General features: G+C 52.5%; 1 protein-coding gene and 2 non-coding genes across 3 annotated transcripts; all 3 read right to left on the minus strand.

Moving 5' to 3' along the window:
* Positions 1 to 927: 927 nt before the first annotated feature.
* Positions 928 to 22836, minus strand: HSPA9 (heat shock protein family A (Hsp70) member 9). The gene is made up of 17 exons (XM_056502186.1): positions 20740 to 22836; positions 19504 to 19562; positions 17952 to 18039; positions 17685 to 17866; positions 16929 to 17053; positions 16394 to 16467; positions 16202 to 16308; positions 15256 to 15418; positions 14555 to 14647; positions 12779 to 12988; positions 10420 to 10647; positions 9514 to 9618; positions 8256 to 8373; positions 5981 to 6075; positions 4371 to 4463; positions 2577 to 2717; positions 928 to 1692 (listed from the first exon to the last, which is right to left on the minus strand). Exons 1-17 carry the CDS (start codon positions 20809 to 20811, stop codon positions 1633 to 1635), a joined length of 2013 nt encoding a protein of 670 aa, XP_056358161.1. The 5' UTR covers positions 20812 to 22836; the 3' UTR covers positions 928 to 1632.
* On the minus strand, positions 8939 to 9007 carry LOC130258998 (small nucleolar RNA SNORD63). The gene has a single exon (XR_008841571.1). It is a non-coding gene; the product is annotated as a small nucleolar RNA SNORD63 (small nucleolar RNA).
* Positions 10097 to 10168, minus strand: LOC130258997 (small nucleolar RNA SNORD63). The gene has a single exon (XR_008841570.1). It is a non-coding gene; the product is annotated as a small nucleolar RNA SNORD63 (small nucleolar RNA).
* Positions 22837 to 25709: the final 2873 nt, after the last annotated feature.

Consider the following 25709-nt stretch of genomic DNA (forward strand, 5'->3'; position numbering starts at 1 on the left):
GTCTCGCGAGAGCGGCGCGGAACGGCCCGCGCGCGCTTCTAGGGCCCGTGAGGGGCGGCGGGGCCGGGGCGGCACTGAGGGGATCGGGCGGGACTGAGGGCACCGGGCGGGACTGAGGGCACCGGCCCGCGCCCGGGCAGAGACGCTGCACAGCCTGCTCGGGGCTGGGCACGCCGCCCTCGGGGCAGTCGGCCTCTCCTGCCGGCTTTGTGGCACCGGAGAACTCGCACTGAAATCCCGCCATGGACGGACACGTTACTGAACAGCCGGTGCTGAACCGTGGGGACAGCGCTCGGGAGAGGCCCCGAGTGCCCAGCCCGGCCCTGGCCCCTCATGCAGCCCACACTGCCCGGCCCTGGCCCTGTGGAGTCCATCAGTGTCACAGCCGTGCTGAAGCCAGGAGAGAAGGGCCAGCGCTGTCCCCTCATCCATCCATGGCTGTTCCATTGTGGGAGGTAAGCACGTGGCCAGACATGACTTTCCTTTAATGAACCCACACTGACTATTCCTGATCACACTCTCAGCCACCTCTGTGCCCCAGCAGAACAAAAACCATTCTTTCCTCCCCCAGTACTTGAGCTGGCAGGACAAAGCAGCTGCAAACCCAGTTATCCTTCCAGTTAAAAGACACAGAGGAAGAGATGGGGAAAAGCAGACTCAGCCACATTTATGCACCTCCCTGGAAGGCTGGGCTGCTCAAGCCTGGAGCCTGTTTTGTAAGGCTAAGCCCAAGCACAAAGTGCATGAGGATGAAATCCCACTGCTACTGCAGTCACAGGACTTGGGGCACGTGGTGAGAGCAGCACTGACACTCTCAGAAGAGCCCAACCTCAACCTGACACCAGAAAGCGCCTGGCTGTTCCCTCTGCAGCTGTCACAGGCAGTGAAGTGCTCATGCTCTCCATCAAAGGCCAGGAGACCAGGAACTCCATGTTGGACACTTTTCTGCTTTTATTTTAAAAAAATCCAGAATGGATCCAGTAACAGTTTTATTTTCAAGAAAATTATTTTACCATAAGCAGAGAACAGACACAGGATGGAGCAGAAGGCTCAGACAAGCAAAGTATTGAACTTGCACACAGCCTCTTTTGTAAGAAATAATGTTACAGCTGAGTTTGAAGTAGCCCCTTTCCTTCAGAACAAGGGTACCAGCCTAGCTCAGGGTTAAATGGTCTCTAGAAACGTTCCCAGCCTTGCCCCTGCTGCTCACACACCTCCACCTGCTCCCAGCTCCTCAGGGAGGGGCTATGCAGGCCTTATTCTCCTCTCCATTCCCAGACAGCTTCCATCTCCACCCTCCAATTTCGTGACATGGTTTCCAAGCTTGGATCTCGGATTTACTACACCATTGTGTCAAGTATTAAATGATCAGCCAGTCCCCAGGTGCTCAGGGGAACACGTCAGGGCCAAACTCATAACTTTGTCTGGCATGAATTAACTTTCATCAAGTGACAATTTATCTAGCAGACACATCACTAAGTTTATACACTGAAGAATTTTATATATAGAATACTGCAAAAACACAGTAAGTCTGAATTCTGCCCCTTGCTGCTCAGGAAGGTCCCTTCTCTCCCAAGCATCAAGAAAATCGACCTCTTCATCATTCTCTCATCAAGGCAAGACAGAGACTCCTTATTGCTTCTCCTCCTTCTGATCTCCTGGACTTCCAGAACCCTCTCGCTCCGAGGCCATCTGTGAACAAACAGGTTTATTACTTGTGGTAACAACAAACTGCTCCTGGCCTTTTTTCCCTGGCTGGCAGCTCAGGTGAGCTCCAGCCTGCAGAACCCTCCTCCAGTGCAAACAGCAATGTCCACTGAGAAGGGAAATCTTCATCCCTGCCTGAACTCTGAAAGGGAGCAAACAATCTTCCCATGACTCCCTTTCCCAGGGGATGTAACAGGCTGACACTGCAGCACTGAGGGCTTGGTTGGACATCAGGAAAGCAGCTGGCCCCAGAAGGACAGCTGAGCACCAAGGTCACCTGGGCACTGTGCCACTGCTGCGCTGGGACAGCTCCCTGCACAGGCCAGCACAGCCTGGCCAAGTGCCAGTGGAGAGGGCCTGGGACAGCTCCCTGCACAGGCCAGCACAGCCTGGCCAGGTGCCAGTGGAGAGGGCCTTCCACTGGGAAGGAGGTGGAGAAGAAAAGCCCAGTGGCCTTTACTGTGGCTTTAAGCACACTGAACAGGAATTGTGTTATAGTCACCCTGAAGTAAGGTCAGGAGTTACTCCACTCCTTCAGGCACTCCATGCACTGAGGGGAAAGCTCTCTGCTTGCTCTTCTGGATGCTCCTCACTAGGAGGTCCCCCTTTTCCATGGAATGCTGTACAGTGACAGAACACCCAGCCTGGTAGCATGGCCAGGATTTCAGGCCTTCAACTCTCCCTGACCTTCCACATCTGCCTCTTCAGCCCGTGTCACTCCGAGGGGGCTGCACAGAGGCCCAGCACCACCTCCCACCCAAGAGTTCAGTGTCTTGACTCCCTCCCAGCCCAGCTCTTACCTGCATTTCAGTGTCCTGACTCCCCCCTCCCCATCTGAGGATCTGAAAGTGAACTGGCCATGCACCTACCTTCTTGTATGCCATCTCAAAGAGTTTCAGGGAAGCCTGCTGCAGGCTGGTTGCTGCCTGCCTGATGCTCTCTCCTGTTTCACTGTCTTTACGAGCCAGAAGTTCTCTCATTTTAGCAATTTCTTCCTTTAATTTGTTGCACTGCAAAAAAGACACAAAAGGTAAAATGCTGCACTTGGTTCATTGTTAATCTCCATCCTGTCATTTCACCACCTGCTGGCCACAGCAAAACTCCCTCTTTGTGCCAGAAGCCATGAAGTGAAGCCTCAAAGTGAGCCTGCAGGGCCTAGGACTGTGCCCAGTTCCCAGCGGGCACCTGTCCACCTCACTAACAGCGTCCCACTTGGCCTTAATGGGGCCCTGTTTGCTATCTGGGCAGAGGTGCCAAGGACAGAGCCCTGCAGGGCCTGGCAGCTGGCCAAGGCTGTGCTCTGTGCCTGGCACTGCTCACCTGGCACAGCCATGCCAGGGCAGCACAGCAAGCTGCTCCCATGGATGCTGAAGGTGAGCAGGGCTGCTGTGCCCTGGCCAGTCCCTGTGCTGCCTGGGGAGCTCAGAGCAGAGCCTGGAGCCATCTGCCAGGCCCTGCCCAGGCTGGCACTGCCTCCTTCCCTGCTGGGCAGTACTCCTGGGCACAGCAGTGCCAGCAGGGCTCACAGACACAGGCACATTGAGTGACAGCCACCATCAGCACCCAGCCAGCACAGGCTGCCCCCTCACCCAGGGAATCACGGGGAGCAGCCCATGCAAGGAACAGGCATTTAGGTTCTGTGCTCCTGGGAGAGGAAACTCTCTCATCTCACACAATTCCAAACAAAGAGCCAGTCAATATCACAGAATGGTTTGGGTGGGAAGAGACCTTAAAGACCATCTCATTCCACCCCCCGCCATGGCCATTCAACCAAGTTGTTCCAAGCCCTGTCCAGCCTCGCCTTGGACACTGCCAGGGATCCAGAGGCCTGCCCATGCTCTCAGGGAGGAATTCTTGCCCACTATCCCATCCATCCCTGCCCTCTGGCAGTTTAAAACCACTGCCCCTTCTCCTGTCCCCATCTGCTGGGACAGAAACAGCCTTCAACTGACCACAGGCTACTACCAACAAACTGTAATTGTGCTCCTTCAGACACCTCAGAGCTCTCAGGAGCCCTCTAATTCTGCTTCCCAGAGTGGTTAAATTGGTAATTGGGCACACTCTTATAAACTTGGCTTTTGAAAGTCACAATGCAGTTAAGAATGGTGTGAAAAACACTCTAGGATATTAAATATCCATTTCAGTTTTAAGAGAGAAAAATTGGAGTTAAGTGGGCACTGACTTTTATTGCCCCAGGTTCCTGGGTGCTGTGCATACAGTGCCAGCAGAGCACAGCAGCTCTGCCTCTGTCCCTGCTAACAAGGGCAAGCACTGCCCACAATCTCCAGCCTTGGAGCAAAGCCCCCCTGTGAGGAGCCACCCACAGCACAGTCCTTATCACAGCCCTGGAAGGCCACAGCTCTGTCAGAAACCTCTGAGCAGCTTCCCAGGCACTCACAGCCAAGGTGACACTGACCCTGCACCTTGCAATAGGTTATTTACCAGCCCAACCCAAACCTTGTTCCCCTGAGGATTCCTGTCCATCCTCCCCTCGGCCACACTCACCCTTCCATTGAGTGGGCTGTGCCACCTCCACCCAGCATGGAATACATCCACAGCTGGAGCCACCAGCCAGAGCCAGCTGGGAGTTAGTGGCCATGTGAGCCATGTTCTGTGCTGTAGCACCCCAGGACCACAAATCACCAGGATCAGGAACCACCTACCTCATCTGCTGGCAGCTGATCCTTGAACTCTTCCATCTTGGACTCAGTGTCGTGGATGATGCCCTCAGCCATGTTCACGGCCTCCACACGTTCCTGGGGGACAGAGCTCGTCAGGGCTGCTGCCCACACCGCTGCTGACACATGTGGTGACATTCCTGCCCCAAACTGCTGAGCTCCACTCAAGTTCCCACCCAGGGTCCTTCTTAATGGCACCAGGGCAAGAAGAAACGCACACAAACCATTTCTAGGTGCACTGTGGCCCCACAGGGCCCTGAGAGGAGTCTGTGCCAGCCAGCCCTCAGGCTTTCACCCAGTCACTCCCCTGAACTACACATGACCAATGCACCAGCATTGCTGGCACATGGGAAAGGACAGACACCTCAGGGACAGCACAGCACATTCTGCTCCTGGGGAAAGCAGAGAATATCCTGAAGCTTCTTCAGCAACAGGAGCACTAGAGACAACTCAAATGCTGAGGTGGTTCCACTCATGGTCCCTTATTACAAAAACTCCCATTTATGCATTCCTGATGCTTTCATGGCAGTAAAACCAGGGCTAGAAAAGTGTAATGAGGCAATTTTGAAAACTGCAGTTGTACAAGTCAAGTCAAGAGAAGTGTTAGTTCAAATAACCTGATCACCTTGCTCTGTGAGCTCACTGGATAGGGGTGAGTCCCACCTCAGGATTACAACAGAGAGCAACTTATCCAGCAATTTAAGATATGAAGTAAGGCAGCAAGACAGCTTTCAATGCAGCCTCTTGAGATGCCAGACCTTCTCCTATGCTCCACAGCAACGATAAGGGTATTCAAACAGTGGGACTTTCAGAGCAAGGTCTTTGAAGGTTCTCCAGCTAACCTACAAATGCCCATCAGCCATTGCTTAGTGGCTTTAGAGGTTAAGGCCAGGTGGTGCTGCTTTGTGAGGATTTACTCCAAGCCTTCTCCCCCTTCAGTACTCTTCTGATCCATTCCCTACTGGGGTAAGATTTACAGCACTGCCTGGACACCTGAGAAGCTCCTGCAGACTGAAGGACACAAAATGCATCAATTTCAGCCTGTGCTGTGTCTGCTTAAAAATCAATAATCTATATTTAGCTGCATAATTCATTAGTACGACCCTCATTAAACCAATTAGTCCCAACCATTAATCCTGCATGTATCACAGGTTCAGTCATTTCTCCATGGCAAGTCCAGTGAGGATTTCCATCACCTCCTCCTGGCCAGCACTGCTGACATGGACACAGCACTCCAGGTGCCAAATGCACAGCCAAGGGGGACTGTGGAGAGCAGTGATGGCATAACCCTCAGCAGAGCTGCAAAGCTGTTTGCCAGGAGCAGCAGGCAGGTGGGTTTGCTCACTGCTGCCTCCATGTCCCAGGAATTCCTCAGAGAGCTCTAAAGTGCTTTAGGGCACGCTCTAGGGCAGGGTACCCAACCCCAAGTCCAAATGCCTCTGCCAACACCCCCCTGCAGCCCTGGAGTGTCAATGAGTGTAAGGAAAGGAGCAGAGGGTTGTGTAGGAGGTCACAGAGCAGAGCTCAGAGGGGTGACAGCAGCAGGGCCCCTGCCCCCTGAAGGTGTCATTCCCCCCCCCCCAATCCCGCGTTACCTTTCTCCGCCTGTCCTCCTCCGCATACTTCTCTGCATTCTTCACCATGTTCTCAATCTCATCTTTGCTGAGGCCACCAGAGGACTGGATAACAACTGCAGCACAGAACAGCATGAATGAAGGATCTGCTCTCACCTTCAAGGAGAGCATTATTCCCCAGCCTAACAGCAGCAGCCTCGCTCACAGGCTCTGCACCCAGGGAGGCCCCATGGGCAGGACAAATCTGTGACTCTTCCAAGAGCCACTGATGATGCTGGCAAGGTAAAACCTCATCTCCTGGACCTGCAACTCCCAGCTCTGCCACACACTCCCTGCCTGCTGCTCAGCAAGTCTTCAGTTAATCCTCCTGCAGACTGAGGGTGTACCAAAGACTTCCAACCAAAGGAGCATCCCAGATTAGAACCACAGAACTGAAACTCCTCAAACAAACAAACCAACTCTTCAGCAAAAACTCAACCAACAAAAAAGATCCAAAGAGAAGGAATGGTTTCACCAAAGATTCCTTTGCCTGTCAGAAAGCAGCCCAGGCCTGGTGGCAGAGTAAGACAACATTCCCCACCCAGCTCCTCACATTGCCCTTAGTAAAGAAATGGAGCACAACTCTACGGACAAGCTCTTACACTTCCCTTCCTTGGTCTTTTCCCTCTATTACTGTCAAAAAGCATAGTCCAGATTCAGGCTTTACTGCAGGAATTATCCAGGACATCTCAATGCCCATAAAAGTGCAAGCTACAATCACCATTTAAAGGAACTTTTCTGTGGAACCTTTGTCAATGGCACAAAACTCTGAACAAAGACACACACACAGAGTCCTTTTGGATACAGATGTGGGATGAGCAATTCAGCTTTGTAATTAGGACCACATCTACCTACAGGTAGGCAGCTAAAAGTAATTCTGGTTGCCTGTCACCAGGAACCTTTACTCAGCAGTAGAAGGCTGCCACACATCCAAGATCTCCAAGGAAATCCAAGTAACAAGCAGGGTAGTTTTGGTGCTAAACTGCTGCCAAAAAGCCAAACAGTGAGATTAAAAGCAGCACACACCTTCCAGTTGTGCATTGTTAATATTTCTGCTAACTGAAGCATTTCACTGCTCAGGGGTTCTCTCTCCAAGAAACAGCTGAAGAGCAGCACAGAGGCTTCCAGTTATAAGGGAGAGGAGAGTTTTATTTTCTATCAAGGGAATCTGTACATGCTTCAAATTAATCTATTGAACCCACCACAGATCTTTAGAAACTGTCAACTCTATCATTAATTACCCCAGCACACAGGGCCCAACATTTCACTGCACCAAGAGCAGAATACACTGACAGCTTGAACTCCCTGAGCCTCCTGCCAGCTGGAAACACTTACAGCCTAAGCAGAAGAAAATGAACAAGGTGGTTACAGTGAAAACCTGCTGCTTCAAAATATCCCAACCTCCAGCCCTTTCTAATGGAATAATTACAAACAAACAGGGTCCTGGCACAGGGCTGGCCTGCTCAGCTGTACACCATATACTCTGGAGTCAGATCTTCCTGATTGGATTCTCCTTTAAAAGCTGGTCCCTTCATGCATCCAGGCTCACAGACAGCAACCCCCATGTGTTCCCAAAGGAACAGCATCCCCAGCAGAACAGCTCAAGGACAACTCACAGTGCTGCATTTCCAAACCCCAATTTCTGTCCCCTCAGGCTGACACAGGGCACATGTGACTGCCTCAAACACCTCAGTGACAGACCATGGCCCACCAACACCAGTGAGCCAGCCTGTGTGCCCAACACCCGGGCACTGGGACACAGCTGATCCATGCAGGAAACCCAGGAAACAGCTGCACTCTGCTCAAGTGTTGCTGCAAGTACTCCAGACAGCAACACCAAGGCAGGACTATCACACAGGGCAAAGCCACTTGGAATGTGGTGAAACCCTGCCAGTGAGGGCTACCTTGCCATTGGCACAGGCAGGTGCTTCATCTCTGCCTAACATGCAAGGAGAGCATGCACTGGCAGGTTACTGGAGAGGGCAGAGCTGCATGCTTACAGCTTTACTGCCCCAGAACAAACCCAGAGCTCAGCTCCCATTTCTCCCTTTGCCCACCCTGCCTTCCAGGGGAGACACAAGCTCAGGTGACTTCAGCTGCACCAGCAACAGAGTGAAGCGCGTGGGTGACCCAAGCATGGAGCCACACACTCCATCCCACCCCAGGCTGTGGGACAGCACCCAGGCAGCCCTGGAGCACACTGCATTCCAGAGCCAGCCAGTGTCCCCTCCCTGTCCCTGTGTCCCAGGGCACTCACTCTGCTGCTCCCGCCCGGTGCCCTTGTCCTTGGCTGACACGTGCACGATGCCGTTGGCGTCGATGTCGAAGGTGACCTCGATCTGGGGCACTCCCCGCGGCGCCGGAGGGATCCCCACCTGGGCAGGGACAGGCACAGGGGTGGCATCAGCTCCCACAGGGACACAGCTCAGGGCACATCACCCTGGGCACCTGACACTGAATGAACCACGAACCAGTGCATAGCCGAGTCCTCTGCACCTGCTGGCACCTGCTGTGCACTGCTGTCCTGACACATTAACAGGAGACAGCATTCTACCCCAGACAAGTGCACAGAAACCACAAGGGAGAACCCTCGAGTTTGGTTCCAAGCTGGTACAGGTTCTGCTTTATTGCTACACAAGCCCCTCTTCCATAGCTGTGGCAGGATGCTCTATTTCCTCAGCTCTGGACATAAACTCCACTGGCCACCTCTGAGGAACCATTTTAAGACAGTGAGAGGCAGCTTTCTTCAAGAGTGCAAAAAAAGGCAAAGTCCTTCCTTTCTGCAGGGCTCTTCCTATGAAGTCCCACAAACTGGAACAGTTTAACAGTGCCAAACTTTGCCAGCACTGACCAAACCCATTTTTCTCAGGGAGCTGGCTGTGCAGCCCTGTTCTGCTCCCAGCAATCCTGCAGCACATCTGTTCCCTAGGGAGCAGGGCGTGGGCTCAGCTCACAGTGTCTCCACACAATTCTTCAGAATGATGTGTTGACAGTTTAACATCATGGCACACACACTGCAATCAGAACCAGGCCATTAAAAACACCCTGGGCTACCTTGGCTCACACTGACTCTGCTCCCAGGGTCCCACCAGGCTGGGATGGGCTCCTCTGGGGACTGCAGAAATCCTGGAGCTGTCCCAGGTCCCATCTTTGCTACAGCAGAGGAGAGGCCAGCACTCATATTATCTGCTGGTACTGGTACTGCACTGGTTTTTTACACCCAGAGAGCCCTTCCTGGTGACCAGGCCCTAAAGCTGCAGTAGCCCCAGTGCCACACAGGAGTGCTCAGGAACTCTGAGCTCCATCTTCAATGCCAGCTGGTCCTCAGCCACAGAAAGGCTGTCCCAGGGCCAGGCCATGCCTCTGGAGGCTGCTTTTGTACTACAAAGGGGTGAAATGTCCTCTGCAAGGTGACTCCCCCTCAACACTGCCTTCAGGGGCAGCTGGAATGGAGAGGACTCTGAATGTCTCCAAGAAGGTCAAGGCTAAGATCAGGAATAGAGAAGCCAACATACCAATGTGAACTGGCCAAGCAGCTTGTTGTCACTGGCCATCTCTCTCTCTCCCTGGCACACTTTGATCTCCACTTGTGTTTGCCCATCAGCAGCTGTAGAAAACACCTATGGAAAAAGAACAAGAAATTACTGTATAGCTAATTAGAACACAGACATCTGCAGTTACAAGCTGACTGAACAAGGAATAAAAGGAAGCTGTCTGGAAGGGAAACCCATGAAATGCTTGTCACTCTCATATTCCTCTGATAGAAATTCAGGGCACCAAGGCCAGCAAGAGCCAAGCTCACCATTAGCTTGTCCTGTATGCACCTGGGGACACAAACACTGGCCATAATCCATGGCAGCAGCAGGTTCCAGGGCAGCCAGCACACCCCAGAACATCTCCCCTGAAGCAACAGGCTCCAGCCCATGCCCCAGGCAGCTCAGGTGTTATCAGAGCACACAGCAGCAGGCCCAGACAGGGCCAAGGGAAGGAAAGGATCACAGCCAAGCCTCCAGGACATGACCATGCAGAGGAAAGATAACAAAGTTAACCCTCCCGAGGCACTCAGCCAAGCAAGGCACCCTCCCCTTCCATGGGTGTGGTGCTCAGTCCCTGAAGGGCTCCACACAATCGTTCTTCAGAATGACGTGTTGACAATTGACATCATGGCACACACACTGCACCAGCCCTCACCAGGCCACAAATACCCTGGCACATCCTGGCATCATTAACTCAACACTGCCCTCCCCTCTTGGGCACACCAATAACCAGAGATACTCAGTGGCTGATATTAAACCTGATTCCTCCACTGCTTCTCTTGTCAGATGAGGAGGCAAAACCATCTGCTGGGATGTTCTGGGTGGCCTTTCCTGAGCTGTCTGAGAGCATCAGCAAAGTCCCACCCATCCAGAGACAACTCTTACCTGGCTCTTCTTGGTTGGGATGGTGGTATTCCTGTTGATAAGCTTTGTGAAGACCCCTCCCAGGGTCTCAATGCCCAGGGAGAGGGGAGTGACATCCAGCAGCAGCACATCTGTCACATCTCCAGCCAGGACCCCGCCTTGGATAGCTGCTCCAATGGCCACAGCCTCGTCAGGATTGACTGCTTTGCTCGGAGCACGGCCAAACAACTCCTGCACAGTCTGCTGCACCTGAGAGGAGACAAAGCACAGCTCACCCATGGGGGAACCACCACAGACAAGCACAGCCTGGACTCAGCTCCATGTCCTTCTGCTGCTGCCACCATGGAACTGAGACAGAGACACTGAGCCCCAGCTCTGTGCTGCTCCCTCAATGCCATCCTTCTGCACAGCACTGCATGTCCTCAGCACAGCCCAGAAACCTCTTCTCCAGAGCTCTGTGTACCAGCTGCAAGGCAGCCCCCACCACAGCCTTCACACAGCCCAGCCACATCCCCAGGGATCATTCCAGGCTTATCTGGGAGTCAAGGACTGCTCCCTGGGAACTGAGCAGCTCACAGCTGCCAAGGAGAGTACAGCTGTGGAGGAGCACAGGGACAGTAAAAAGTCCAGCAACACAGTCCATGTTGTTTGTGTGCAGTAAAGGGAAAAAAAGGGAATGGTATGAAGAACTGTATTTTCCTGTTTATTTTGTGGGCTGTTTCAGCAGAAATGTGCTTTGTCAGCACTCAGCTCTGCTGTCAGCTATGCCCTGGCTCAGCCCATTTCCAAGGACTGTGCTCCTGATCCCAAGAGATTCCCTGCTGAAGCATGCACACAGGGATGTACTGAGGGTCTGCCCCAGAGCACAGCTCAGAACTGCCCCCTCTGCCCTGCAAGGCTCTGGGGTTCCTCTCCAGTACAGGTGTGGGGCACACCAGCACAGCTGGTGGGATGTGCCTGGAGAACTGCTGGAAGCAAACACCCAACTGTGCACTGCAGCCAGGAGTGCTCATTACAGAGGAGGAGTATGTGTGAGCAAGTCATTAAATGCAAGTCTTTCCCTCTGGAGGTGTGTTTTACAGTACACAACAACACTTGTAACCACCCACAGTCCATCTCCTGGAGTACTGGCCATGGGAGAGCTCCAGGGAAGCCACATTCCCTCCTAGCAGAGGGAAGAGAGCACAACAAAGTAACCAAGAGAAGGCTTGGCTGTGTATAACACATTGGCACCAATTCCAGAGGCAGAGCTCTAACCACAGGCACTAGGAAAGCATTCTGTCAGCTCAAAGCCACACATGCTTGGGGTTATGAGGGGAAGAAGGAAAAATAAAAATCAGTATTTAAGTACTGTCCACTCCTAAAGAACATAATGCTTCAGGAAAAGGTTTTGTGTTTGTCATCATTTTATACATTGGAAATCACACCATTTTTCCTTTATCCAGTTGGAACAAGGACTTTGGGAACACACAGCAGTTACTCCACCTCAGCTTTGGCCAGAGTAGGAACTTATGTTTATCTTGCTGCTCTGGCTCCCCTGTCTGGGTGACAGCTCACACCAGTATCACCTCCAGCCACCAGGCTTACTAATATAGGGAGGAAAATCCCTCCCAACAAACCCCAAATCAACCCCAAACAGGACCGTGTACACACCTACTGTTCTACAGGGGACCTGCAAATCACAAAGCAACAAATAGTCCTGAGTGATCCCTCTGGAGTGAGATTTTGGTGCTCTCTGCAGGACAGGCCAGGCTGTGCCCTTGGAGGGAGCAATGAACATCCCTGTTCAGCTCTGGGATGGAGGAGCAGCAGCAGCAGCATGGCTGGAACAGGAGCAGTAAATCACCTGCAGACAGCACTTATCTGCACAAGTGTGCATGTCAGCACAGAAGGCTTTAAAGCCACCTGCTAAGCTTATCTCCACAGAATAAGGGCCAGGCTTTAGATAAGGAGTGTCTGGAAGAGCCAGGTAAATGGGGCTGCTACCAGAAGCCAGCTCTGATTCCACACAACCAGCAGGTACCAGAGGGGCTCTGCTGCTGCAGGTTCCTCACAGCTGAGGTGCTGGAAATGCCTTGGAAGGCACAGACTGCTGCCAAGTGCCTGTCACTGCAGTGTGCCTGCACCACACGAGGGGATGCCCCGTAGGTCTCAGCAATGCTGCTGTGTGCGGTGCACACCACAGTGTCAGGCTGAGCTCCCAGCATGTCCCCCTTACCCCTGACCTCAGCCCCAGCCCAGGTCCCAGCTGAGCTCCCATCTGTGTGCTCTGATGAGCTGAGCTCCTCACTCAGTGTGCTCTGAGCACTCCCAGCTCTGTGCTCTGACCAAACCCAGCCAGCACAGGGCAGCCGTGCCAGCCCTGCCCCCAAGCTCTTACCTTTGGCATTCTGGTCATGCCACCGACCAAAATGACTTCCCCAATGTCACTCTTGCTGACTTCAGCATCCTGCATGGCTTTCTGGCAGGGGGCCACTGTCCTCTTGATCAGGTCAGCCACGATGCCCTCGAACTGCGCCCGGCTCAGCTTCATGTTCAGGTGCTTTGGTCCAGAGGCATCCATGGTCAGGTAGGGCAGGTTGATGTCAGTCTGTGGCAGGGAAACAGGCTCAGGGAAAAGCAGCAATGGGCTTTACATCAGCTTACAGCTTCTGCTTGGCCAGCACTGAGGCACCTGTATGGCTGTTCACCCTCCAGCCCAGTTTAAGTGGCACCAGGCAGACTTTTACATTTGACATTGCAGAAAAACGACAATTATTTTGTTCCACACCTCATGGTTACAACTGTCAAACCCCAATTTTAATACAGTGTTACTTCAACATCTTTCATTGTTGGGAAAACGATTTGCCAAGAGGTAAGAGCAGAAACAGTGGAGGTGACAACCTTAGTGCTGCTCCTTCAGCAACACCCAGAAAGAAAGAAAGCACAACCCATACAGAGCTCCAGAGATTCTGCCAACTGACTCACATTCCATACCAGGTAAACTCCTTGAAGGTATTTCCTTCCCTCCTGGCTGTTCTCTAAATGCCAACAGCTCTTGTTCAACAACTCTGCTGCCATTTAACATAAAATTCATTAGAGCAAGGGACCATAATCCCCACTTCTTATGGCTGTTTGCCACATGCTGAATTTTTAAAACAAATCTTATACTGAAATCACCTGATTCAAGTGCTGAGTCATGCTGACATCAAAGACATTATAGTCCAAAGCAATTAAAACATTAGTGCTTTAAGCTCTAGACATTAAGTTTACACAAGAATTAAAGCCATGCTGCTGACTAGAGGCATGCACTCACTTTATACACAGCATGGTCAAAAGTATTAGGCGAAAACAGGACCAAAAGCAAGTTGTTTTCACTTCACTGCTAAAGAGTTAAGGAATTCAGTCCTTCCTGGTATGAACAAATTGCATTTGCCAGCTCTGGAGCTCATAAAACAGAGCTTGCAATGTCTCTGGCAGAACTATGCAGCCATTGTGACTGCCCTCAGCTCCTTGCTATGAGCTCCCCACTGGCCAGCAAAAAGACCACCATCAGATAAAATTAAAGATGCTTATTCAGAACCCAGAAATTGGCAGAGTCCCCATTTCAATTACTATATAATTGACCTTAATTTCACTTAGCCAGGACTATTACACTCCAAACTTGCTGCTTCTCCAGTTCCTTATTCAGTAATGAGTAAGACATGCTTGACTGCATTAATATACAAAAGCTGATGGAAAAAAGGAGGGAGGGTGGCTGCTGCCTGTTGTCCAGCCAACTCATCTATAGGCAAGGAAGTCAAGATTCTGTATAGGAACTACTACACAAACTAGCTGCTTCAGTGGAATGAGTAGCACCAAGGTTTTGGAACTCTTGCACAGAGCTGCAAGTGGTCCTAGTAACCCAGCAGCACTGGCTAAATTCCCTGATGCCCACCACACCTCTGAAGTACAGAAGAGGTTGGGAAGGTCACATTCCCTGCAAGATCAGAAGGGGTGATGCCAGAGAAAGGCCAAAATCCAGCACCCACCAACTCAGCTTCCAGCAGCTCCCTGTGGCCTGAAAGCCACCGGGTTACACAGAAGAAAAAACAGTGTCAGAGCTTTGTAAAGAAAGCCAGTGCAGAACTCAGAGTCTCCCAGTGTTGTAGTGGATGCTCTGGATCCAGGCACGTACCTGCACAGATGATGAGAGCTCACACTTGGCTTTCTCTGATGCTTCTCTCACCCTCTGAAGGGCCATGTTGTCTTTAGTCAGGTCAACTCCCGTCTGAGGGACAAAAACAGGGTTAGCAGACTCTCAGCAGCTGCTCAGGAGTCCCTCCCTGCAGCTCACCTTCTCAGAGCTCCCAACTGAAAAGCTGTTTCTAGAGCAGACTGCCACATGCACTGTGCTGCTCTGTCCCTGCTGGCAGGGGCAGATGGCATTTCCAGTCTGCCCTCCCTGCTCTGCAAGTATCACACACTGAATTACAGACTGAGCCCTGGAAAGGTGCTGCAGCACAGACTGACAGACTGAATTAGCAAAGGAATTGCAATTACTGCAGCTTCCTCCCACAACCCTGTTTGCATTTGTCCTGTCACATTCAACTGCACCACAGATGTTTACCTTTAAAAGTAAAAGTAAATAGGACAGTCCTGCTACAAAGAAAAAAAAAAGCAGTTCTGGTATTCTGTGTCTTCCAGGAAAGGAATATTCCACTTCAAGAAAACAAGTGTAAGAAGTAGAAGCCAGGCTAAAGAGTGTCTAATCCTCTTAAATTCCAGCTGTGCCAGAGGTGACAAATCAAGTCCTAAGAATTTAAGAGAATTCTCTTTCTACAAAGCGAGGTTGAAAAGCAGTGTAACACAGGACTGTGCTCTCAAGAGACACCTTACCTCTCTCTTGAACTCTTTCACAATATACTGTAGCAAAGCCTGGTCAAAATCTTCTCCACCCAAGAAAGTGTCACCGTTGGTGGACTTCACCTCAAAGACTCCCTTCTGGATTTCCAACACAGAGATATCAAAAGTGCCACCACCCAGGTCATAGACAGCAATGCTGCAGGGAGAGAGGCAGGACAAGGTCACCTTCTGACAGAGGTGAGTGGCTCACAACTCCCTCTCCTCCAGAGATGGTGTGCACAATTCACACTGCTGCCCACACAAGCTCAAAGCCTCTCTAAGGACAGCAGTGAACAATCTCAGTGCCAATCCCCCTGAGCACTCAGTCCATGTGGGGGTCCCTGGAAGATGTGCTGCACAAAGCCTGACCTTGCCCCTTTTTTCAGAGGGCAGCTCCTGCCTCTCCAAAACCAGACATTCTCATGTCCAACAGCAAGAGCAGGGGCAACAGAACTATTATGAATCTTTTTTTCCAAAATGTGAGGCTTTCCCAGCATTATCACAACCTCAGAAATACAGAATGTCTATAACAAAGAGCCTGCATTTCTGTAACCACCCCTGACAGGGACAGAGGGCTGAATGCAGGCTGGGGATCTGCAACCAGGACACCTGACAGCTCAGCACAGCTCCCGTGCTGCCCATCAGCACCTCTGGGGACAGCCTGTCACCCAGCTGTCCTCAGCCACACCCACCCCTGCCCCAGCAGGTAAGGAAATTAAATTAACACTCGGGTTGGATAATTAAGTTGTAGCTGCAAGTTATGAACTCTCTCTTTAACAAGGTTGGTTGGCACAGAACAGAGGTGACATTACTGAGCTATCACTCACACCTCTGAGTCCACCTTGGCAGAACTCCAAGCAATGCTCTAAAGCCCAGCAAGCAGAGAAGGCAAATCCCAGCAGGTTTATTTCACAGGTTGGTGTTATGCACAGGCACTTACACTTTGTCCTCAGACTTGTCCAGCCCATAGGCCAGTGCAGCTGCTGTGGGCTCATTAATCACCCTCAGCACATTCAAACCAGCGATCTGCCCAGCATCTTTGGTAGCCTGAGGAGGGAAGAGGAGAGTTCTGACTGCTGAAAGAAACTGAAGGCAATTTATGAACCCCAAAAGCTCCCAGCCTGATGAGTACCTGTCTCTGAGAATCGTTGAAGTAAGCAGGGACTGTAATCACGGCATTCTTTGCTGTGTGTCCCAGGTAATTCTCTGGAAGAAAAAGGAGACAGAAGTTATCCTTGTAAGAACACCAAGTTATCACTCACAGATTCACAGAATGGGTGGGAGGATCCAGCTGAGTAGGAACAAAGCCAATCCAAGCCTGGCTGCCCCAGCCTGTGCTCAGCAGCAGCCAGGGAGGCACAAGGACTGCAGCTTCCAAGGAAATGGAGCTCCCCCTTCTGAGTGTGAATTCAATTAAAATCAGAATCGACTCAATCAGCAACCAATTGTGCTACGAGTATCTTTTTAAGTACAGCACTGATATTTGGCCCAAGGTTCAAACTGAGGCAGGCACTGGCGCTCCCTGAGGCTTCCTAGGAGCCCACCCTGTTCCCTTCCCCCAACCCCAGCCCTGTTCTGTGAGGGTTGAGTCCTAGGAAAGTGCTACTCTAGCAGCAGCACTGTCACCTACAAAGTACAGAGACAGCAAATAGCAAAGCTGCACCCACCTGCAGTCTCCTTCATCTTCATGAGGACGAAGGCACCAATCTGGCTGGGGGAATAGAGCTTCCCATGAGCCTCCACCCAGGCATCCCCATTGGAGGCACGGACAATCTTAAACGGGACGTTCTTACTGAAACCAGAGAACTCACACTCAGCTCCTGCAGCAGCACAAACCCCTGACCAGCACTATCAGCAGATGAACACATGCAAGTTCTAACCAAAGAACACTGAACTCGCCAGCAGCAGCCCCAAATCCGGAGTCTCAGAAGTACCAATTACAGACTGCTGCTGCCAACACTTATAAAACACAAATAATGTATATATACCAACTTGGGTTTGAGGTAAGTCAGAAAAGTATGTATTTAAGGTCTGAAGAGAATTAAGCCATCAAACGCACAGACAGGACTCATGCCTGTGCACCAGCCCTGCAGAGAGCTTACACACAGCACTGTTCTCTGTTGCTTTAATCAGACACCTCATTTAATCACAGGCCTGTGATACAATCACACAGCTTTGACTGCAAACACCCTCCAGAACTAGAAAAATCTGCACTGCAAGCACCAGTGAGCCTTTTCTCTCCTTCTCTGGAAGCCTCAATGTGCTGAGCAATGAATGCAGCTGAACACAGCCTCAGGAATAGCTCACACACACTCCTGCTGTGTGAGAAGCTCCCTGGGCAGGTGTCTCCTGCAGCTGCCCAGAGCAGGCTGTGCCACCCTGCAGCGTTACCAGCTGTTAGCAGCGTCCCATGCCCGACTCACATGTCCTTCTTCACCTCGGCGTCGTCGAAGCGGCGGCCGATGAGGCGCTTGGTGGCGTAGAAGGTGTTGTGGGGGTTGGTGACGGCCTGGCGCTTGGCCGGCATCCCCACCAGCCGCTCGCCCTCGGCCGTGAACGCCACCACCGACGGCGTGGTGCGGGCTCCCTCCGAGTTCTCCAGCACCTGGGGAACGCAGCAGCGCTGACACGTGCCACCCCAGCCCGTCAGGGACACGGGGACAGCCCCTGGGGAGCTCCTCTGCACTCACCTTGGCCTGCTTCCCCTCCATGACGGCCACGCAGGAGTTGGTGGTGCCCAGGTCAATGCCGATAACGGCACCTTTGATCGCTTCTGAGCTGCAGGGCACAGCAGGGCAAAGCCAAGTTACCATCAAAGGAAACAACTGCATAGCAAAAAGTCTTCAGTCCCAAAGACACGACCAAGTGATTTTCCACTCAATGTCAAAGCAAATCCAGGCTGGATCCTGACCTAAGGTGTTCTCTGACTCTTACACTGCAGTTTAAGCTTGTGCCTCTCCAAACCAGAGCACTTACTTGCTTCTTAAAATGAGCATATAAAATATTATTCTTCGCCAGAATATCTTTACTACATATACATATTTGTATATTCTCAACAACCCTTAGGAGTTTGGTATACAAGAAAGACATAACTAAGTTTGTCCCTACAGACAGGACTTGTTTTGGGCTGCTTTTAATCACACAATCCCAGACTGGTTTGGGATGGAAGGGACCTAAAAGTCCATCCAGTGCCACCCCAATCATGGCAGGGACACCTCCCACTGTCCCAGGCTGCTCCAACCCCAATGTCCAGCCTGGCCTTGGGCACTGCCAGGGATCCAGGGGCAGCCACAGCTGCTCTGGGCAACCCTGGTGTTCAAACTTGTTTGAAAACATTCACCTGGAGCTGTTCATTTCTCATTGCTTAACATGGGGAGAAGAACACACAGTGATAAATCACTTGGTCCATGCAGGGTGCTCTGAGCCAGAGCCAAAGCAAACCACCTTCCTGATCCTCAGGAGCAAAAGATTAATTTAATCCTGAAAAATGGGAGTGCATCTCACAAAACACAAATTTGAACCCCCCCCTCCCCTCTGGAAGAGTGCATTACCCCTTTTGATGCTCAGAAAATCCCTGAAACAAATCTTTGCTCACAAACAAAGCCACGTTGGGATGGAAAAGGAATTCTGCAGCAGAGTAGGGCTGTTTGTCTCCAGGAATGTCACCTTCTCTGTGCCCAAGCTGCCAGAGGCTCTAACTCCAGCTCCAATAACAGAGCAGTGAGCTTTAAACATTCAGCTGCATCAGACAGACACAGCTTTCCCAACACAAACACATTTTAGCCCATGGCCTGAATCAGCATCAGCCACAAACTGCTCCCTTCTCCCATTATCCTGCAATAAGGAAAATAAGTGATTCAAACACATGTTTGAAATGAACTTTATCTGCAGGGAAATGGATCCAGCCATCACCCATTTCATGTCAGTGTAAAACAATTTGTTCCATCAGTGTTTGGGTTGCTTTTTTTTTGATTGGTTTTAATCAAACAAATCTCAGCAACCAACGTTTTATGGGGACTGCTGGTGGTGGGAGCAGCAGGAACAGCAATTCTCAAAGCTCCTCTGGAGAGAAACAGGAGATAAAGAAACAGCCTTAGAAAAGTTATGAGCAAAGGCTGCAGTTTTATTCTGCTGGTTTGGCTGAGTTATCCAACCCCTGGCTCCAATAATCAGTTCTGGTATCAGGAAGAGAGAAAATATAAACACCAACAGCCAAACATGACCACCCCAAGGAACACTTACGCATATTTCCTGCTGGATGCTGCTCTGAGGATGTTTTGGCTGAGGCCATTCCAAAATGTCTGTAAAACAGAGACATTCTAATGGGAATTTAGTTTAAAACATCAAGAGGTCTTCAAACCAAAGCTTACAGAGGCAATGTCTGGACCAACACTGCCCTACTAGTGTACCCTCTTCAAAAAATTGACTGCAAAGGAATGAAGAACTTGAGCAAAACTCAGATTGAGATAAATAGCCCCCCCACCACAATGACTGCACTAATTAATCTGCCATAACCCTGATTTCTATGACCAGAACCAAGGTATTTCCTCCATACAGAAGAAGCTGTGAGCACATTACACGGCAAAAGACATCTCAGTAAACCAACACAGAACCTTCAGCGTTCCACGAGCAGCAGCAGATAAACATTAACCCCATTTCTCAGAGCTTTGTGCCTGGTCAGCAACAAATGCCTCACTGCATCCCGGCAGGAACCTGCACCTGAGATTTTGCTGCACAACTCCAGCTATGCCCCAGCTTGCTCTGCACGTGCAAAGCGGCATCCTGGAGTGCTCGGGAAACGTCATCCCTCTTTCTGAATAAGAACCAACATCTAACCAGCTATCTTAGTGTTAGCAGCACCGAGCTACAGCTATTTCGCTGTATTTAAAGACGCATGGCCCAGGCTGCGACAGAGCAGAGCCAGCAAAGCCAGCACAGCGCGGGGGATTTGCGGCTCCTGCCTGTCCCTAAATGGCCTCCACATTTCCATCCCTGCCCGATCCGCGCAGCCACCGTCACACGGGCGGTGAGGAACCGAGCGACCTTACTGAAACCACGTAAAACATGCGCCTCAACCCCCGGGACGGCATCGCCCGCACCCGCATGAGCTTCCTGCTAATAAACTCTGAGCCCCCAGGGGCCGCGGCCCGGGCCCGGACTCGCTCGCGGGCAGCGCCTTTCGCCGCACTCTGTGCCCCGGAACGCTCCGGGACTCGGGGCCCGCGGTGCCCTCCCCGGGTCCGGATCGCTCCGGGCCTCAAGGCTCGCGGTGCCCTCCCCCGGTCCCGGATCGCTCCGGGCCTCAAGGCTCGCGGTGCCCTCCCCCGGTCCCGGATCGCTCCGGGCCTCAAGGCTCGCGGTGCCTTCCCCCGGTCCCGGATCGCTCCGGGTCTCAAGGCTCGCGGTGCCCTCCCCGCCCGTGTGGCCTCAGGCCCCCCGCTGTCTCCGGGCCGCGGCCCGGCCCCTCCCGGCGCTGACCTGCGCGGGGCGCGCGGGCGGCGCGGGCGCGGCGCGCGGCAGCAGCAGCGGCAGGCGACTCGCGCTCAGCATGGCGGCGGCGGTGAACGGGGCGCGCGGGGCCGCGGCTCTTCTGGAAACCTCCACCCACGTGGGCCACGGGGGGGCCGAGCCGCGCCGCAGGACCCCCGCCGCGGGCTGTCACCAATAATGCCTGATCGGGCCCCTCGCTTTCGGCGCGCCGCTCGGAGTCCGGAAATGGCGGCGCAGCTGCACACTGACTTCCCGACACCGCCACAGGGCTCGCTGTGCCGGCTGGCGCACGCCGGGGCGAGACAGAGAAAGTGAAGCGGCGCGGCGCACACCGGCGCGGAGACGGCCAGCCCGGGTCCTGCGGCGGCCGCGCACTCAAGGTCGGACAGGATAAAGCGCAGGCAATTGCAGCGGCCTTGCGTCAGGCCGTGGGCTGCGCATGCGCAGATTGCGCGAGGCGCTGCCTGCGCTGAGGCTCCGGGGCCGCCCCGCCCGTCCCGCGCATGCGCCGTTCAGCGCCGGGCCCTCAGTGCGCCGGGTCCGGGGAGCGCGCTCTGTGCCGGGAGAGTCTGACTGAAAACCTCCAGCGCAGCCCCTAAACCCCTGCGGGCCTCTGCCCTGCCGCTCGCAGCAGGGTTACAGAGGGCTGTGGGAGCAGGTGCACTTGGAAAAAATACCTGCGAGGGTTGAAACTGATGCTTGCTCAGCCGCAGAGGAGAAGCAGAACTTTAAATCAAATCACATCAAGTAGTTCAGAATTCCGCAGCGTTCCCACCCTGAACCCAAACCAGCACTGAGGCAGCTCCTGGGAAGAGAGGAGCCCTCTCCCTGTCAAATGCAGAACAGCAGGAGCACTCAGACGGCTCTTTGGGACAATCCTAATTTATTGAACACCTGTTATAAATGAGAAACAGTCTCGATATTTAGCAAAATTTAGATTGCTTTATTTAATGTAGACAGAGCAAGCCTCGCTGGGGAAAACGTGAGGGGTCACCGCCCACTCCACACTTCCACCGAACTCGGTTTGCAGCTCCCTTTTTATAGTCTGGTTTTCCTTGAAGTAATCAATAATTGTTATTGTTTTGTTGTAGTAATTCTGCAAGGTAAGCAGTGGTGGCCAAAGAAACTTCCAAACTTCCGAGGGACAGCTCTTGGGACAATTGTCATGTAACCATCTGGTCTTGGTGGATAAAAAACAGCAGAAGTGGGAATTCTGATCTTTAGCAGTTTGTGATTAATTACACAAAGGCAGGAAATCTGATTCTGCAAAAAAACCTTTCGGACTATGGAAAACCCCTTTTTTTTTTTTTTCTTTTACAAACTGGTATACACAATATTCATAACAGGGAGATTTAAATAGAGTGGGTTTAAGCATATATTTCCCTTTATCTAGGTCCATGTTCTTTTCTTATTTTAAGTATTCTGGTTTATACAAACACCAAAACTTCTATGATTAACACGAATAATTTGTCAATTATCACACACCTGGGCTCTGTGGCTAAAGGACACTGCTGGCTCTGCCCCCTGCTCCTGGCAGGGCTGCTCTGCCTGAAACACCAATCTTAGAAAATTAGGATTTTAGTTACCTTGCTGAAAACAATTAAAAGTTAGAAGGGAGTAGTTATCTGAAACTTAAATAATTGATTGTCTGTCATTTCGTGTTTGCTTAGCTGTGCTTACAATGGAAAAAGACGAAATTAGTGAGCAGATCCAAAGGAACATAGACAATGCAACCAGAAACCCATTCTTTGGGAAATTGGACTATCCCCAGAAATCATTTGTATTGTCATTGATAGAAAAGGTCAAAAGTTTAGGGTGAGGAAGACTCGCCTTACTTCCTCCTTTTAAGACCCCTCCCCACAAAAACGACCCCAGACTTAATTTAAGAAGTCAATCACACATGCTTAATAGCTATTCAAGCTAATTATCATAGGAAGCAGGGGATGGGAGGGGCTGTTATTATGAATATGTATTTGTTTGAATCCCTTGCTAATAAATAGACTCTGTGATGACCTGTGATTTTGCAGTGTGTATTAGAGGATTACCTCACGCTGCTGCCCAGCGCTGAATAAACATGCACTTTCTAACTTTAAACTGTTAGAGAGTCTTTTGTCCATCACAGTTGAGTGTTGGTATTAGACCAATACTCATATTTTGGTAATTCATGCCTCCAGCCAGGCTCCCAGTTCTGGTTCCTGCCTTACCCTGGCCGTGGCAGCGCTCCACGGCCGTGGGATGGTGCTGATGTTGAGGGGAGCAGGAAGAGCCGTCCAGGCGTTCCTGGGTGCCCACGAGCTGGAAGGGATTCCTGAGAGGCTGGGAGGGATGGAGGCCTCCAGGAGAGACTCTGGGAGGGAGGCAGGAACCTCAGCGGGTGACAGCACAGCCCGGCCTCACACCACTGTCACCCTCTTTGTGCCCCCACAGCCTCAGGGGCAGCAGGACCAGCTCAGCCCTTGGGGGCTCATGGCCAGTAAAGGCCTGGGAGTGAAAGTGGGAGCCCAGGCTGTGGCAGTGAAGCGTTCCCAGGAGTGAGGGGCACATCAGGAAGAGGCCTGGGGTCACCAGTACCCATGCTATGGCTGCCAGGACACTGTGGCACTGCCAGCTGGGAGCAGCCTCTGCTCTGTGCCTGAGAAGATCCTGCAGACACATGTTGGAATTCAAAATGCAAGAAATTCTCGGAACACTGAGTCTGGAAATCAAAGTCTAGAAAAGAATACAGGATTGGACCTGAGGCCTTGGGAAAAGCTTCCAAGCTCAAGTGCTAAAAACAAGAATATAGATTTAAAGATTAAAATAGAGACATGTTGAGAAAAGTTTAGCTATGGAGTTTAAGATACAGAAGGAATAAAAGTGGTTGCAAAGGTGACAAAAAGTCTTAGAATAGGTCTGTGTGTCAGAACAGTACTGGCTGAAAAAGGTCACACTGTAATTAGATGAAATTCCTTAGTATTGAATTAAAAATGTAAGTATCTTTGTTGGTAGTGTTTTATTGGTTAATAAATCCTTAAAAGAACTTAAAAGACCTTAAAAGACAGTGCCCATTAGGCTGAGCTGATCCAACTCTCCCAAGCTGTCTGCACAGGAGAGCTGCTCCCCTGAGCAACCTGCTGGCCTCCTCTGGATTGCTCCCCCAGTTCCAGGTCCTGATATTGGGGATCCCAGAACTGTAATACCTGCTCCAGGTCCGGCCCCTCAGTCCCAGGGCAGGATCTGTGTCCAGCCAGTCAGTCCCAGTGCTGGAACTGGGCAGGGTCCGTGCTGCCCAGATCACCAGTGTTCCCCACGGCTCCCAGCAGCCCGACTCATCCCTCAGGTGTCTCTGCCGCAGTGAGCCCAGTCCCGCACGGGCCAGCTGCAGTGTGGCAGCGGGTGCCACAGTGTGCCAGCAGTGTGCCAGCCCTGCGCGGCCAGGCAGGGGCAGCAGGCGGCCGTGCAAGCGCTGCTGGCAGCCCTGCTGCGAGTGCCGGCCGGGAGCGGCAGCTCCGCGCAGCACGGCACCTCCGGCCGCGGGAGCGCGGACACGCGGGGCAGCGCCCGTGGGGCTCTGCTGCCCGTGACCGCGGGCGGGGAACGCTCAGAGCCCCTGCCTGGGGCGGAGCAGCTCACACAGCTGCCCTGGAGCGCCAGGCACATGTTTCAGCAGGCTCCAGAGGGGCTGAGGAGTAGAAGGAAACTCTGCTCTGAAGGTCACAAAGTCCCCTGTGATGGCTGCTCATGAGATGTGACCCACAGCAGCCCCGGGCACAGCGCCTTGGGGTGCACTGCCGTGGGGCGTGAGTGCATAAAGCGTGTCCATGTCCCAGGTCCCTTGGGGCCCCCTGCAAAGGGCCAGCACACACCTTCAGCCTCCACTCAAGTGCCACAAGTTCTTCTGCTCTCTTTGGGCTGCAGGCTGCTCTCGGGTGTTGCTTTCGCTGCCCCACTTGAGAGTCCTGTGCCCCTCCACTGTGCCCACACACTGATCCCTCAGGACAGACCTGCCTTGTGTCCCCTCTGTGCAGTTCCAGCCTGAACCCAAACTCCCAGGAAGAGAGGAGCCCTCTCCCAGTCCAATGCAGAACAGCAGGAGCACTCAGACGGCTCTTTGGGGCAATCCTAATTTATTTAACACCTGTGCTAATTGGTTTCCCAGCTCTCCCAGAAGGGCTCTGCTGTGGCAGTGAACAGCAGCCTGGGGCCCAGGGCCATCTGCACTGCCATCGAACTGCCCTGGGGCTGTGGGGCTGGCCCGGGGATGTCACAGGGCTGGGGCCACCACAGCGGGTGGCAGCACAGCCCGGCCTCACGCCACTGTCGCCCTCTTTGTCACTAGAAATGACAAACATGCAGGGATTTCCATGTAAGCAGCCATCAGAGACCTCTGGCAGTGCCGAGGTGAGCCATGAGTGCTTCCCCAGGGCCAGGGGTTTGTGGGCAGCTCCTGCTCTCTGGCCCCAGACACTGGAGTTACCCGAGTGATGCCGGCCTGGCTTCAGGTGTCTGGGTGTGAAAAGGCTCGTGGAGGCAGCTGCCAAAACAGTCACACTTCAGCGGCTCTCCTGCTCGCTGCGTGGAAGGAAATGGGACAGCAGCAATGGAGAAATGCAGCATGAGGCTGCACCCTGAGTCAGGCTGAGTCACACCCCACACGCTGAGCAGCAGGGAGAGCAGCCTTGGCATCCAGGGTCATCCTCCAGGCCCAGGGCAGGAGCAGAGGGCAGAAATAAACCCACTGAGGGGTGGGATGGGTGCAGTGCTGGACTCAGGTATTTAATTGCTCTGGTGGTGCAGTGAAGGATCTGTCGGGTGCTTGGCTAAGGAACCATCTCAGGGGAACCACAGCAGGAGCACGAGGACTCGGGGTGGCATTCAGCACAGAGCTGGTCACCCCCCAGCATCCTCCCAGGCTTCTCTGGTCTCATCCCCATGTTCCCAGTGCAGCTGGCAACAACCACAGCCTGGAGAGCATCACA

Source organism: Oenanthe melanoleuca, chromosome 13 (assembly GCF_029582105.1).
Source record: "Oenanthe melanoleuca isolate GR-GAL-2019-014 chromosome 13, OMel1.0, whole genome shotgun sequence".
Taxonomy (NCBI): domain Eukaryota; kingdom Metazoa; phylum Chordata; class Aves; order Passeriformes; family Muscicapidae; genus Oenanthe; species Oenanthe melanoleuca.

What these genes read in the sequence shown, in the direction of transcription:
- HSPA9 (XM_056502186.1), bottom strand. Translation starts at nt 20,811, where the DNA reads ATGCTGAGCGCGAGTCGCCTGCCGCTGCTGCTGCCGCGCGCCGCGCCC. An exon ending in TGCTTGGCCAGTTCACATTG is followed by an intron (nt 8,374 to 9,513) that starts GTATGTTGGCTT and finishes GTCCCTGCCCAG; the next exon opens with GTGGGGATCCCTCCGGCGCC. An exon ending in TTGAGATGGCATACAAGAAG is followed by an intron (nt 1,693 to 2,576) that starts GTAGGTGCATGG and finishes GTTTGTTCACAG; the next exon opens with ATGGCCTCGGAGCGAGAGGG.